General features: G+C 34.7%; 1 protein-coding gene across 1 annotated transcript in view; it reads left to right on the top strand.

Annotated features, from left to right (window-relative positions):
• LRP1B (LDL receptor related protein 1B) overlaps positions 1 to 15975 on the top strand; it is a 1815754-nt gene that overhangs the window by 1310313 nt on the left and 489466 nt on the right. Inside the window, exon 33 of the mRNA XM_041739937.1 lies at positions 11818 to 11962. Within this exon, the coding sequence (XP_041595871.1) occupies positions 11818 to 11962 (145 nt within the window). The remainder of the gene's footprint in view (positions 1 to 11817; positions 11963 to 15975) is intronic.

Below are 15975 nucleotides of genomic sequence, written 5' to 3'. Positions count from 1 at the left end.
AGGCTACCATAACAAAACATTATAGACTGAGTAGCTTAAACAGTGGAACTTTATTATCTCACAGATCTGGAGGCTGAAATTCTAAGATCAAGAAGTCAACAACAACAACAACAAAAAGAAGTCAACGGGTTCTGTTTCTCCTCAGGCCTCCTTGGCCTGCAGATGGCTGCCTTCACTCCATGTCCTCTTGTGGTCTCCACTCTGTGCTCACACCACTAGTATCTCTTCTTAAACTTAAATAATCACAGTGATATTGGGTTAGGACCCAACCCTTATAACCTCATGAGCCTTAGTTACCTCTTTAAAGACCCTATCTCCAAGTGCAGTCACATTGGGGTTAAAGATTCAACATATGAATTTGAGAGGCACACAATTCAATCCAAAAGGGGAAAGCCATCACCTAACTTAACCCTCTTTCAACCTTTCTAAAGCAAGGGGGCCCTTAATGGGGAGGGGGGGGAATGATTCTCTAAAACCTTTTACTTAAAAAATGTATGAGTAAATATCAGACAAAAAATTAAGTTATTTTCTTTGAACATTGATAATCTCACTGGTTTATAATTACAACTATAAATGGAAATTCTTTTTTTTTAAGGCTTTATTTATTTATTCATGAGGAACACAGAGAGGCAGAGACATAGGCAGAGGGAGAAGCAGGCTCCATGCAGGGTGCCCGATGTGGGACTCCATCTCTGGGACTCCAGGATTATGCCCTGAGTGGAAGGCAGATGTTCAACTGCTGAGCCACCCAGGCATCCCTATAAATGGAAATTCTAATGTTGTATTTTTCCTACCCTAATAGATCATCTGTGTACAACCTGGACTTGATGATCACCTTTGGAGTTAACACCACAGACAAATAGCATAATTCCTTTTTTAAAAGATTTTATTTATTTATCTGAGAGAGAAAGAAAGAGAGCACAAGCAGAGGGGGAGGGGCAGAGGAGAAGGAGAAGCAGACTCCTGTGGTCTGAGATCATTACCTGAGCTTAAGGCAGCCGCTTAACCAACTGAGCCACTCAGCCGCCCAAATATCATAATTCTTTTCTACTGTCAAGAATTACACTACTAATTTCAACCTTCCCCATGCTAATGATTATAACTAGTATTGAGGAGAAAAAAATAATTTTCCATTTTTTACTCTTGTAGATTCTTGACTGAAAGCCCCCTGTAATAAAGGGGAAATTAACAGGAGAAAAAATAATTTGTATGTGTGTATAGAAGTCCCCAAAAGATAGGAGAGTGGAAAGGCAGCCAGATGATTGAGGCTTATGTATCATCCTTAGCTAATGAAAGAGACAAGAGTGGAATTTCAAAGGGGAGAAAATAATGGGAAGGTGAGAAGAGTTAAATGTTTGGTAAACAAAAGTTGTCCTGCAATACAGAAAGTTTCTCTGGTAAACAAATTATCTCTGGTATTAACTCTCTTCGTGGTACAGGCCTCCTTTCTAACAAATATCCCTTAAAAAGGGGTAACTTCTACTGTTTTCAGAGCTTCTGCTGTGTCTGCTTTTTCTCAAAATAATCAGGTAAAAATAAAATAGTCCTTATGATGCAGGGGAGCATATTGGTGTGGCGTGTTATGCTATACCCTTCATTAGCCACAAGAGAAGGAGTATAAAATCATAGAAAAATAAATGCAAATCCATCCCTCATTTTGAAAAAGTAATTCCCTGCACATTTCTACTATTAATGAGTAGAAATATTTTTCTTAACAATTTATATGATATTCACATGTATATGTGATATTCACATGTGCATATTGTATGTATATTCATATCATATGTATATTCACATGCATATTTCAGATTTTCTGGTGACACATTCATTTGTTTATTCACTGAGCTACCAAATATTGTCTCTACCATTAGAATCACTTAGCTGATACTTCATATATTATGTGAGTATGGTAGGAGTTTTCTCATTTTATATATGGGGAGACAAGTATTAAGTGTCCAAGTAAGTTTCTCAGGATCACCCAGAGACTAAGTGTCCCTGCCAGGCATCAAAACAGGTATGTAGGACTCCAAATCGCATCCTTTACCTACTCCAGTGACCCTCAGCCTTGAAAACCATCCACGTGACTAGCATATGTACGGAGGGCGAGAAATAATAAGACATAACTCCTGCCCTGAAGAATCTTATATTTTAAATAAGGAGACATGCATGTAAGTTAACAAAGTGTTACAGGATTATGAATGTTATATCATTATACACAAACCACAGATCACAAAGAATCAGGTGAACCACCCTACCTTTTGAGGGCAATCAAAGCTTCCAAATAGAGGTGTCTCTTAGTTAATTGAGTCAGAAAATCTAGATGTGTGTCCATTATTCAGATAATGGGAGTAGAGGTGGATATAGCAGTGGAGGTAAGGAAGTAAACTGAGGGCAAATGCAAAAAAAGGATAGAGATGTTTGTGAATCATCGTTTGGGAAAATTACATATACTGTCAACAATATATTAACCTATTAACTGGGATTATGGGAAAATGCAAGGGGGGCACAAGTAGAACCCAGTGCAGGCACAATTAAACACAACTGTGATACAAGATGAATATTTAATATAAATGTATGTAATTAAAGTGTCCAAATAGTCTATTCGAGCCTCCTCCTCCTGCTCTTTCTCCAGTCCCTGTTTCTAATGAAAACAGTCTCGGGTAATATCAGTTTTCATTGAATAAACTCTACTTTTTTTTTTTTTCCCCCTAAACACCCTGGCAAGCAGTTATTAGGAACTGCTTTGTCTTTGTCAGCTAATTCCTCCCTCTCACTGTCATTCTTTCCATCATTGCACGAATACTAGTTCACTGGCAACACAGTGAAGCCATCAACTCGGAAATTAAATTACCTGCCATTCTCAAGTTTTTCTCCCTATAACCTCAGACTGCCCCTTCAGCTCTCAATGAGGCAATGCTCACACTATAACAATGAATCGAGAGTTTAGGACCATAACTGTCAGTTCAAGGTCACAGAGGCTTCAACACAGAATTCTGGGCTTTGTTCTGCAGTGCTCTTCATCCCCCCTACACTGTCCTTTTCCAAATTCTCTGTTTAAGAGAAACAACAAAAACCAAGTGGTAGCAGAGCAGAGGGACGTCTAGTTCCATCACAGCCATAAGGAACGGATTTTTGCTTAGGGTTTCGGACAAACTACCGAGAGCTGCTCCTGCACAGAGAAGCAGCTAACAGGCTAGCGGACTGCTGCTGTAAGCAAACATACCCACCTCTGATTGTCCAGGTGGAGGGGCGTTGCTGATCTGCAGGAGATACAATGTAAAAATGTAATGGTCCCTAAATCATTGGAAATGATAGACTCATCCTGATGCATAGATATTTCTCTTATTCACAGTAGTTTTAATTAGTTTTCTTTTTTTTTTTATTTTTATTTTTAAATTTTTTTTTTTATTTAATTAGTTTTCTTTATAAATATGCTGCCTTTTGCTTATTTCCATACATGTTTTTGCTGTAGCATGGCTAATCTATCCCTGGATAATTGCGAGTTGAGTGCAGTTCAATATTCTTGGAACATGGAGCACTGGGGGCAGTAATAGATCTGGTGATGGAAAATTCAGCAGGCATCAAATCATGGATGGCCTTTGTGCCCTGTTTAGGGGATTGGCAGGGGAAAGCCATTGGAGAGTTTGAAGCACCAGAGGAGTGATATGCTCAGATTTGTATTTTGGAAAGATCACTCTAGTGTTTCCTTAGCAATGAGAGAATGACAGGTGCTGAGGCCTTGAGCTCAGCAGTTTCATTGGGAATGGAGAGGAAATAAAACGTTCCTGAGATAATAAGGATGAAAAATTAACTGGGTTTACTCAGACTGGCTGGCACTTGGGCGAGACCATGGAGGTGGTCAGGGTAAAAAAGGGACTGCCTGGTTTTTATCTCTGATGACTGAATGGGGGTCACTCAGTTTGAGAAGTAGTTTTAGTCTGTTCAGGCTGCTATAACAAAAATAGCGTAGGCTGGGTAGCTTAACAATGGAGGCTGAGAAGTCCAAGATCAAGGTGCTTTGGCAGATTCTGTGTGTGGTGAGAGCCTGCCTCCTGGTTCACAGACAGCTGTCCTCCCTATCCCAAGATGGAAGGAGTGAGAGAACCCTTTGGGCGCCCCTGTAAGGGTACTAATTCCATTCATGAGGGCCCATCCTTATTACCTAATCACCTCTGCACATTGGGTTTTAGGATTTCAACATAAGAATTTGAAGGGCGATATAAACACTAAGTCCATAACAGAAATTCACTGGGAAAGGCACATACACAGGAAAAATAAAATGAGTTTTTGCAGTCATGAAGAGTTTGTGGTAACTATCTTATATTTAAGTAGAAATATCTACTATACAGTTGGATAAATAGGTTGAAGATAAAAGGATAGGCATAAGGTAGAGATTTAGACATGTAATGAGGACATCATAGATGGGTCTGGTGAGAGCCCACTTTCTTGCTTTCTAATGGCATAGTCTCACATGATAGAGAACAGAGAAACAGGACTAGCTCTGTTTTTATAGGGTCATCGATCCCATCATGGAGGCCCCTAATTACCTCCCAAATTGCTATTTCCTAATACCATTCCACTAGAGTTTCAATATATACATTTAGGAAGAATACAAAAATTCAGTTTGTAGCAGCTGAGAGTGAAAATTTTTCATTTTTATAAAAGATTATTTATTTATTTATTTATTTTTAAAGATTTTATTTATTTATTAACGAGACACACACACACACACACACACAGAGAGAGAGAGAGAGAGAGAGAGAAGCAGAGACACAGGCAGAGGGAGAAGCAGGCTCCATGCAGGGAGCCTGATGTGGGACTCGATCCCAGAACTCCAGGATCACGCCCTGCGCCAAAGGCAGGTGCTAAACAGCTAAGCCACCCAGGGATCCCCTTATTTATTTATTAGAGAGAGAGAGATTGAGAGAGAGAGAGCGAGCGAGCATGGTGGAGGGGCAGGAGGAGAGGGAGAAGCAGACTACTTAATGAGCCAGGAGTTCAATGTGGGGCTCAACTACAGGACCCTGGAATCATGACCTGAATCAAAGGCAGATGCTTAACCGACTGAGCCACTCAGGTGTCCCCCTTCAGATGATTCTATTTTATTCTCTAACTTGAGAACCACTAATGTAGATTATCACTTAATCCCTATATTTATTTGTAGTATCCAGTCTCTCAGTTGTGTCTTATTTAGTGTCCTCAGTCATCGTCACCAGAGGGTATTTCTGTAACTCTTTGACCAGGTATAAAGAGCAGCACCTCTCTTGGCTGTGTACACTTGTTCTAACTCTTCTTGAGTAGCCTAAACCAGTCATCTTTCTTTCAACGGTATATAATTCCCTGTTTTTAGAGATCTTACGGTTCCCAGGTTCTGACCTATTCTGAAGTTCTGCAGGACAGAGTAGCTTATATCTGGATTCCTCCCTTTGCAGGTCTAGATTTTCATTTTATCTATAAAGTCATTCACCAATTACAATCTGCTTTTAACCTACTACAATTTTTATGGCCATGGTATTTTTTTCCTTTATAAAGACTTTCTCATTTTTCATTGCTTTCTTATAAATTTTGGGGTTTCAGAAGAGAGTAGAGATAATAGAATTGCCAGATAAAATACAGGATACCCAGTTAAACTTGAATTTCATATAAATGAACATTTTTTGTATATGTAATTTTTAGGATATACTTATATAAAAATTATTTGTCCTTTATTGGTAATTGATATGTACCTGGGCATAATATTATATATTATATTTTATATTTTAAATATAAAGAGCTAGTTTTAAAGGAAATATATTTTTAAAATATTGATCTCAGTAGTTTTGGTATAGTTCAATAAAGTACATATTCTGAATATTTTAAAAATAAGCTATCAATTTTGATGGTACCTTTTGATGATACAATTTAAGAAGTAAGGTATTATTAAAACTTCATAATTATAATTTTAAAAAGTAATAACTGAAACATATATTTCAACTGTTTTTAATCTGGGACCAAACTTTATATTTATCAAGTAATTTTGTGTTGCAGGGTATAGTGTTATTAGGTCTAGTGGGTACACCATTCTTTGAACAGAGCTATGCAGTGGAACTGCATTGAAATTCAGTTAATGCCAACTGAGAGTTAACACCATGCTTCTACTGTGTGACCTTGGAAAAGGTCACCTTCTGACCTTCTGTTAGCTCATCTTTAACAACAGGAGATGTATTAACACATCACATCTCATTTATGATGATTAAATGAGACAGTCATATTTGCTTATGTTCAGAGCCTAGCAAAGGCCCTGGAACTTAGTGCATTTCAGTAAATTTATCTTTTCTCTTCTCATCTCTTCTCTTTTCCTCTCTTTTGAATGAAGATTTTAGAGACTATATGGCAAAATCAATTTATATTTTTATTTATGTTAATTCTTTCTTATATTTCATAAATGCCTTTAATATGTCTATTTGTAAATGTATTCATTTGCTAGGGCCACATAACAAAGTCTCACAGGTTGAATGGCTTAACAGAAATTTACTTTCTCTCTGTTCTGGAGCTTGGAGTCTTGAGATCAAGATGTCAGCGTGCTTGGTATCTACTGAGGCCTCTCTCTATAACTTATAAATGGGTGTCTTCTCCTCCCTGAGTCTTCCCTATGTGTGTGTATCTATGTCCTAATTTATCTGTATCCTAATTTATCTATGTTTATCTATGTCCTAATTTTCTCTCTCCTTCTATCTCCCTCTATCTCAGATATTAATATAATTAACATACAGTATATATTATTTTCAAGTGTACGATATAATGATTCAATAATTTTATACATTACTCAGTGCTTCTAATTTTCTCTTATAAGGATATTAGTCATATTGGATTAGGACTCATCTCAATAACTTCATTTAAACTTAATTACCTCTTTGAAGTCCCTGTCTCTAAAAATAGTTACATTCTGAAATACTGGGAGTCAGGACTTACAACATATGAATTTTGAGAGACACAAGTTAACCCATAAGGGTGGAGTAGAGATACTCATAATTACTGACATCAAGTTAAGCAAGCAGTATTTACATTCTGGTAATTTCTGAAGATGCTAGTATATTCAAGTCAATAACAATGTGTGAAAAAAAAAGCAAGAGAAACACATGTGATTCTAATACAGAGTAAAAACCAAAGTTCTTTGTGTTAGATCCTTGAAAAATATATTTAAAAAGAGATATTTTTAAAAAGATAATATCAACAGGGAATGGGAGAGATGGCTTTGTTTAAATGTTTTCCGAGTTACGATTTCTTATGGGAGATATTTTTAGACATTATTTCCCCAATTTCACATGTATTTAGGAAATTTCTAGATCATGCTTAGTTCAAAGGAATGCAAAGCACTGTGAAGAAGATAAAGAAGTACAAGACAGGATCCTTGTTCTCAAGAGCTTTCATCCATGGATAAAGAGTCAAAATTAGTACAAGTGAAATGAAAGGGAAAAACAAAAATTAAACAGTAAACCATGTGATTCTGTCTGTAGATGCCTTAGCATCAGTGAGAAGGAAGAGTCAATGTGGGATATGCTAGTCTGAAATACTTCGGTGAGAGTGAGGTTCTACTTGTGCAATTAAGGGTGACCGTATTGGAATTACGTGCAGAGGAAGGATGGGAAACCGACATAAGTAAAAAAATGGAACTGTGCCTGTGTTTTTTCCTTGCACTAGTAGAAGTTTTCAGTTATTTTCTTTCCTATTTTTTTATATTGTGATAAGAACACTTAACACGAGGTCCACTCTTACAGATTTTTAAGTGTGCAATATGATAACTATTGACACAAAGTTGTACAGCAGATCTCTAGAATTTACCCCCTTTTGTAAAGCTGATGTACCATTACAACTTTATATCTGTTGAAGGGCAACTCCCCATTCCCTTCTCTCTCCAACCCCTGGCAACACCATTCTATTCTGTTTCTGAGTTGGACAAGCTTAGGTGCCTCATGTAAGTGGAATCATGAAGTATTTGTCCTTCTATGACTGGCTAATTTTACTTAGCCATGATGTTCCCCACGGTTCATCCATGTTGCTGTATATGGCAACATCTTCAGCTTTTTTTTTTTTTTCTTTTTGAGAACTTAATTTTATTAGAACAGTTGTAGGCTCACGGCAAAATTGTGAAGAAATTACTGAGATTCTCTATATACCCTTACATTGATAGCCTCCCCATTATCAACATTCTCTATCAGAATATTTCCTTTGTTATTAAGGCTGAAAAATACTTTGCTGTGTGTATATACCACATTTTCTTTAACCATTCATCCTTCAACAGACAGTTAAGTTGTTTGTATATTTTTGCTATTCTGAATTATGCTGCAATTAACATTGGAGTGTTAATATTTCTTTGATATCCTGACTTTAGTTTCTTTGAACATATACTCAGATGTGTGAGATTGCTGGGTCATGTGATAGTTCTATTTTTAATTTTTTGAAGACCCTCTATAATATTTTCTGTAGTGGCTCTGCCATTTACATTCCCAGAGGCAGTGTGTGCATAGGTTTCAATTTCTCTATAACCTTGCTAGCATTTTAATCTTTTATTTTTTTAAATTATAGCCATAAATGTAGGATGATATTTCATTTTGGTTTTGATTTGCATTTCCTTGATGATTGGTGATATTGAGCATTTCTTCATATATATGTGGGCCATTTGGATGCCTTCTTTAGAAAAATGTTATTCAAGTCCTTTATTCGTTGTTAATTAGGTTATTTATTTTCGCTGTTGATTTGTAGGAATTTCAGTCATTTCTATCCTGTTTGTTTACATTTTCTTTCTCCATCACTAGAACATAGGATCCGTAAAGACAGACATCTTTCATTTTCCCACTATCTATGTAGTACTTTGTAAATATAATAGATGCTCAATCTTAGTTGAAAAGTGAATGAATAGCTGTATATTATGAGGCGATAAGGGTGAATTTTGAAAAAAATATCTTTACATATTTATTTATGAGAGACACACAGAGAAGAGCGAGAGGCAGAAACACAGGCAGAGAGAGGAGCAGGCTCCATGCAGGGAGCCCGATGTGGGACTCGATCCTGGGACTCCAGGATCACACCCTGAGCCAAAGGCAGAGATAAGAGTAAATTAAATGCATGTACTAAAGAGAAGTTGGAAAGACATCTTAGTAGGTAAAATCAATTCAGATTATGTCATGATTTAAAAACCTGATAAGGAATTTTAAATTTAAGGCAATATCAGGAAATTAGAAAATTTAAAAACCTTGAACAAGAGTTAGGATTGATGAATGGTATGTTTTTTAGAGGACTGCAAGAACCTAGAGTAGTTTTTCAAGTCTATCCATGGTTCTAGTTTCATGCTGGTCACTACTGAGATGCCTGTTATCCGATCCTCATAGTCCTTCCTGGGCACAAGTTTCTTTGGTCATGGTACTCAAGGACATGGATCTTTCAGTTCTGCCTCTCCTACCATTTATTTGAAAGTCCTGTACTACCCCGTCAGAATCCAATTATCCTCAGAGATTTTTTGCATAGACAGGGCATGGTTTATGTTACTCTTAGAAGCCCCTCCTGCCCTGAAATTGTAATCAAGATTAGGTTAAAAGGCCATATCTATTGCCCAGAAGAATACAAAAGAATGTGCTTAGCATTTTGAGTGTTGCCTGTGGAAATAATTCTTCTTTAGCAGAGTAGACAGGGAGGAGAATGCCTGTTGGGTAAGCAAAATGGAGTCTGCCACAGGTTGACTACCTTCTAGTGGTTAAGGATAAAGTTTCTTTTCTTTTCTTTTTTCTTTTCTTTTCTTTCCTTTTTTTTCTAGTTAAGTCTAGCTTTTGCAATTATGAATAAGTCTGTAAAAATCTATGTGTAAGTTTTGTGTAGACATAAGCTTTTAACTCCTTTGGGTAAATACCAAAGAGTAGATTGCTGAATCATATGGCAAGAGTATTTTTAATTTTGTAAGGAACCACCAAATTTCCTCCCAAAATAGCTATATCATTTTACATTCTCATCAGCAGTATATGAGGGTTCTTGTTGCTTCACATTCTCACTGGCATTTCGTGTTGTCAGTGTTGTGAATTTTATACATTTTAATAGGTGTCTAGTGGTATCTCATATGTTACTTTGCATTTCTCTGATGACATATGATGTGGAGCATCTCTTCATATGCATATTTTCCATCTGCATATCTTCTTTGATGAGGTGTCTGTTAAAGTCTTTGGCCCATGTATAAAAAATGGATTATTTAAATAGTTCTTTGTACGTTTTTGATAATGGTTCTCTATCAGAGATACCCTTTGTAAATATTTTCTCCATGTCTGTGGCTTGTTTTCTAAGTATTGATATTTTCTTTTGCAGAGCAGAAGTCCTAACTTGAATGAGTCCATTTTATCAATTATTTATTTCTTGGATTATGTCTTTGATATTGTAACTAAAAAGGTATCACCATACCCAAAGTCATCTAAGTTTTCTCCTATGTTATCTCTTGAGAGTCTTATAGTTTTCCATTTTCCATTTAGTTTCATGTTCCATTTTGAATTAATTTTTGTAAAGAGTAAATAAAGGTCTTTTGCATACAGATGCCCTAGTGTCCCAGCATCATTTGATTAAGAGACTGTCTTTTATCTATTGTATTGCCTTTGCTCCTTTTTCAAAAATTAGATGACTTTATTTATAAGGGTATATTTCTGGGCTCTCTATTCCATTCCATTGATCTGTTTGTTTATTCTACAAGTAACCACCACACTGTCTTAATTGTCATAGCTTTATAGTAAATCTTGAAGTTGGGTATTGTCAGTCTTCCACCTTTCTTCTCCATTTCATTCATATTTGAGAAATATCTGCCAAATACCCAAGTCTGAATAGGCATAGATTGTCAGTTGTTCTTTCAAGTAAGAAATGGTATTCTATGAAAAAAAAAAACTGATTTAGAAAAAAAAAAGAAAAGAAAAGGAAAAAGTTGAAAAGAAAATGAAGGAAAAGAGAGAGGCAAACCAGGAAACAGACTCTTAACTATAGAGAACAAACTGAGATAATTAATCTCTATAAATCTTTAATTCTTCAACTGAGATAATTAATCTCTGAATCTTTAATTCTTCATCTATAAAATAAGAATGGTAATAGTTTCCTTCTAGTTTTGGTATGATAATTTGAAATAAAATAATAATAAATGTATCCTCTTCACCAGCATGGTGGTTTCCTTAGGGTTAGGACTATTTGTTTTATTTTGTTTTTATCTGTGCACATTGCAGAGTCTCTGCTACCAAAACAATATTCAATAAATGCACTCAACACATACACTGAGGAGAGCTTACGTTGTTAAAATTTTGAAGAAAGGGGCATGAGCTGTGCAAAAAATGAAAAGAGGTTACTATGAGTAATTCAGTAGTGGGGAGTGCTAATTATTAAAAGCTTACATACTATCAACAAAAAGAGTACAATCTTTTTTTATAATTGTTGTTTGGATATTTGGTTGGATTTTGCTATTCATTTACAGATATAATACAGTACTACTGTGGTCGTGTTTAAGTATGTAAATAGTATAATCTGTATTCTATATTAATTTGAATATGCCTTCATTTATATTGTGTGTTGGGGTTTTTTTTTTTTAAAGGAAAAGTTAAGACAAGCATCTCTAATTGGAGAAGAGGGAGGAAAATTTAAACAATAAAATATCTCGATGGTTTGTATTTTTGAAAGAGTGAAAGGGATTTCATTGTTTCCCTTAGAAACGGAGTTTGGGACTGTAACAAAGGAAATCAGAAAGTATTATACTTTAATAGCTGTTTATTATTATTTAATAAGATGATTATCTTTTTCATAGAAGAAATCTTTTCACTTTTCTAGATAAGAAGCTGTGGTGGGCAGACCAAAACTTAGCTCAGCTGGGAACTTGCAACAAAAGGGATGGAAGAAACCCCACTGTCCTACGAAATAAGACTTCTGGGGTTGTTCATATGAAAGTGTATGATAAAGAAGCACAGCAAGGCAAGTCACACTGTAATGAATTTGTGCTGCTTTTTGAATATATAATGCTCTTTTTTCATATTATTTTCACAATTCAACAATTGAAAGGTTTGCATTTTTGCTTCTAGTTAAAATAAAAGGGGAGAGAGGCAAATGCTCCTTACTACTGCAGAAGGAATGCCTTTAACATAAGGTATATAATGAGCTTTCCAGACATTAGCAAGGGCTCCCAGGGAATCTTAATTTGTCAGGTCTTCAAAGAGGTCTTATCTAGTTCTTGATTTAAAAATATAAGAATAAGAAAAAAAATCCCAGCCAAATATATACAATGTATAATTAAGCCCAGTCACTGAATGAACTAGGGGACTTCAAATGGACTATGTCAACGTAAGAATTTCACATCCAAAAGGACTGCATTGTTTGGCTCTAAGCATTTTGCTTTTTTTTGTTTTTGCTTGTCCAAATGGTGTGCAGTGAAATGGAGTGAGAGAACTAACAGATGGTTTACATAGGTGGACTTGTCACATTGCCCAAATGGCAATTAGTTTAGAGATGCCAGCCAGGACAGCCCCACACCTGCTAGTCTTTTCTTAGTTTTTGCTTCATGACCCATGACATTAGCAGAACTATTTTCCTAGAAAAAAATATTTTCCTGTATTATACTTTCCTACTTTAGTCTCTGCCATGAAAATCCTTAGTTAGCTTCACATACTTTTCTTCTTAGGAAAAACATTTCAAGACAATATAAAGGGATTTTCATCTGAAGGATTTGGGCATATAGACCGAAGCAGAGAACAGTAGAGGTAGAAATAGTGAACCAAAGGGATCACTCATTTTGAAGACAGGTGACAACCATCAATCAGCAGAATTTATTAGAGAAACCAATTGGGAGCCGTACCCGCTCATCCAGAGACAAAATGAAAATCAGATTCATGTTTGCCATCCCTCTACAGAGGATGGGCCAAATTTTAGTCTGAAATCATTCCTGGGGAAAAAAATGTAAAGAAAATAAATGCTTTAAAACAAAACAAAACAATGAAGTGATTCCTGGGCTCCTTTCATGGTCTAGAAGAAACTAATACCCAAATTCTTACACACAAATCTGTCTTTGCTGTCTGACATTTAAATGAATTTTTTTTACTTTTTTATTTATTTTTTATTTATTTTTTATAGAGGGAGAGCAGGGAAAGAAGGAGAGAGAGAGAGAGAAAGCAAATCTCACAGCAGCCTCCACCCCTCACAGGGAGCCCAACATGGGACTTGATCTCACAACACTGAGATCATGACCTGAGCTGAAATCAAGAGTCAGGCGCTTAATAGACTGAACCAACTAGGCGCCTCTCTGACTTTTTTTTTTTTTTTCCTAAATCGCCATTTATAATAATGAACAGGAGTGTTTTCACTAGCAATTCTGTAATGGAAGATTTCTATATCAGAAAAAATAATTTTACTGGCATTCGAGTCATGGGGAATAGGTTATATAATTGAGAATAAAACATTATTACTCAATAAATAAAATATTATGACATTTTTGTGGATTTCAATATATTTGCAAAGTATAAAAGTTTATAGTACTATGATAAACTTTAGTTTATAGTCTTTACTTAATGAGATTGTATCTGAAACCACATTAGAAAATACAACAAAGGAAGCAATACATTGTTTCCAAACAGGACATTGAAAAATATATTTTTTTTTTTCCCGAAATATGAACACATGATTTTTTTTGAAATTGTAAGTTAATATAATATATAGAGTTCTCCTATTATAAAGTAATTTTCCTATTATAAAGGAAAAATTTATTATATTATGTTTGGCTCACTTTTTTGCTCATGTTAGTAAAATTTTCCTTATCTTGTAAGGGTTTAATCCTATAGGAAGAGCTGGGCATTTTATACATTGTGAAAGTATTACTAAAGTGACAAAGACCTATATAATACTTAGGAATTAATGGCATAATATGAGTAAGCTTAAAATTCAGTGAAAATACTATTTTTACTAAAAGAATATGCTGATAAAAGCATCTGTATTAAAGAGAATCCCATTAACAGAATCACGGCAGGTACTTTAAAAGCTTCATTAGTATGAAATATGAGCAATTTAGGATTATTCAAGGTGTTAACATTACTACCTCTTTGGATTTCAAAGTACAATTAGCTACTTCATTTATCATTTTTGACACAGATCACTGGAGAGCTGAGACTTCTCATTAGTCAAGTGGGCTTTCTAGCCCCACTAGGGAATTGGGGCATGAGGTTTGAACATCAGTAGCATTGCAAAATATTAAGCCAACCTAGTATTTCTAACTTACTAGATAATCATTACCTAAATTGCTATCTTTAAAATCATTCTCATATTTTTTCTACATTCAATTATTTATTTAATAGGCAAAGATATTTATTGCAAATAATGACTCATTTTTTCCCTTTTTCTCTCCTTCACTAGTACAGACTAAACAAATGATACATGAAATGTACGTTGTTGTACAACATAATCGTTAACATAGGCTAATTTTATTATTTGTCAAAAATGAGTATAGTGCAATATATATTGCTATAATTGCAATTATATTTAAAAATGTACAGTTCTAGAAGTTCCTTTTGCTTTTTTCATTTATTTTTATATCATCAAGGTTATGGAACCCTATTTTGTAATTTCATTCTCTTCCTGAATATTTTTTATTATTTTTTTATTTCAATTTCCTTGTTTCCCCTTCTCTCCATTTGGTGTTTTTTCAAACTTTATACTGAAAGCATTTCTTTTTTTTTTTTTTAATTAATTTTTATTGGTGTTCAATTTCTGAAAGCATTTCTTGTCAATCTCTTTTCAGCTTGTGTCTTTAGTAGTAGTTGAAAAAAAGCTATATCAAAATGCATATCTCCATAGCTTGGCATTGCATTAGTATATGTTTATATATTTTCTATGAAATAAAATATGTATAAGGTCAATATAGATTATTGTAAATAATTGTAATTTACAATATTGTAAATATTGTAAATAAAGTTATCTCATTAAAATAATTAGAGATCTGAAATTTCATCTTAGTATATAAGTCAGCTTGAGGGAAGGGGGACTAAATCAACTAATCTTTAGTTTATATAGGAGATAAAAGTAATCATTTCAAAAGCTCAGGGCAATTCTCATCCTGGCATGTGGCCCTGTATAGAATGGAGCTCAGCATTGACTGAACTGGCAACTATAGGAAATGAGCAGAGAATGTGGTATGTCTCCTGATGAGAAATCTCCCAAGTTGAGAGTATTTCACACTTCAGTAATGACAGACAGAACTCAAGACAGCTTCAATTGAACAATTAAATCCCATCAGACTATCTTGAATTCAGGAGATGAGAAATAATGAGCTGCATTGGTATTTTGAATTTTCCATAGAACACTATTGATATATAACTTTCATCATGCTTTGTAATTCTCGCTGGATTTACTGCACTTCATATTAGAGCTTGAACATCCAGTAAATGGCATTGCATGTCCTAGAATAATAAAAATGTTGTAAAAATTGGATATTTAATGAACTTGCTGGGTAAGATTGTAAATTACTTAACGTCACACTACCAGCTTTAATTAGTACATTGGGCCTAGTAAATTCAATGGAACATCTTTATAGAATGCCTACCTGTGATTACCTGACTAATATTTGTCATTGCTACAATGCAGGAATAAGGAGAATTAATATGCCAATTAATTAGATAACTCTTATGGGTATGTTTTAAATATATTTGGGGAGAATTATGTTCCTAGGGATAGTAAAATTTATTTCCTTGCTTTAAAGAAATTATTTAAATATATATGTACGTGTATATACATACACATACATATGTCAAAATTTTTTATATCATCAAGGTTATGGAACCTTTCTTTTAATGACATCATCTTTAAGTTGAGTTAGTAATATAATTTAACAGCTATTTATTTGACACATTTGAATAGAATATTCTTGAACAGGAAGTCATTGTAGAGTTGAAGCAAAACATCATAGTAAAAATTAATTAGTTTCTGTGATCTTAAAATATTGCAAAAGTC

This window comes from Vulpes lagopus, chromosome 24, assembly GCF_018345385.1.
Source record: "Vulpes lagopus strain Blue_001 chromosome 24, ASM1834538v1, whole genome shotgun sequence".
NCBI lineage: Eukaryota > Metazoa > Chordata > Mammalia > Carnivora > Canidae > Vulpes > Vulpes lagopus.
Note: the sequence above shows the minus strand (reverse complement) of the source record. Positions and strands in the feature narration are given on the sequence as shown.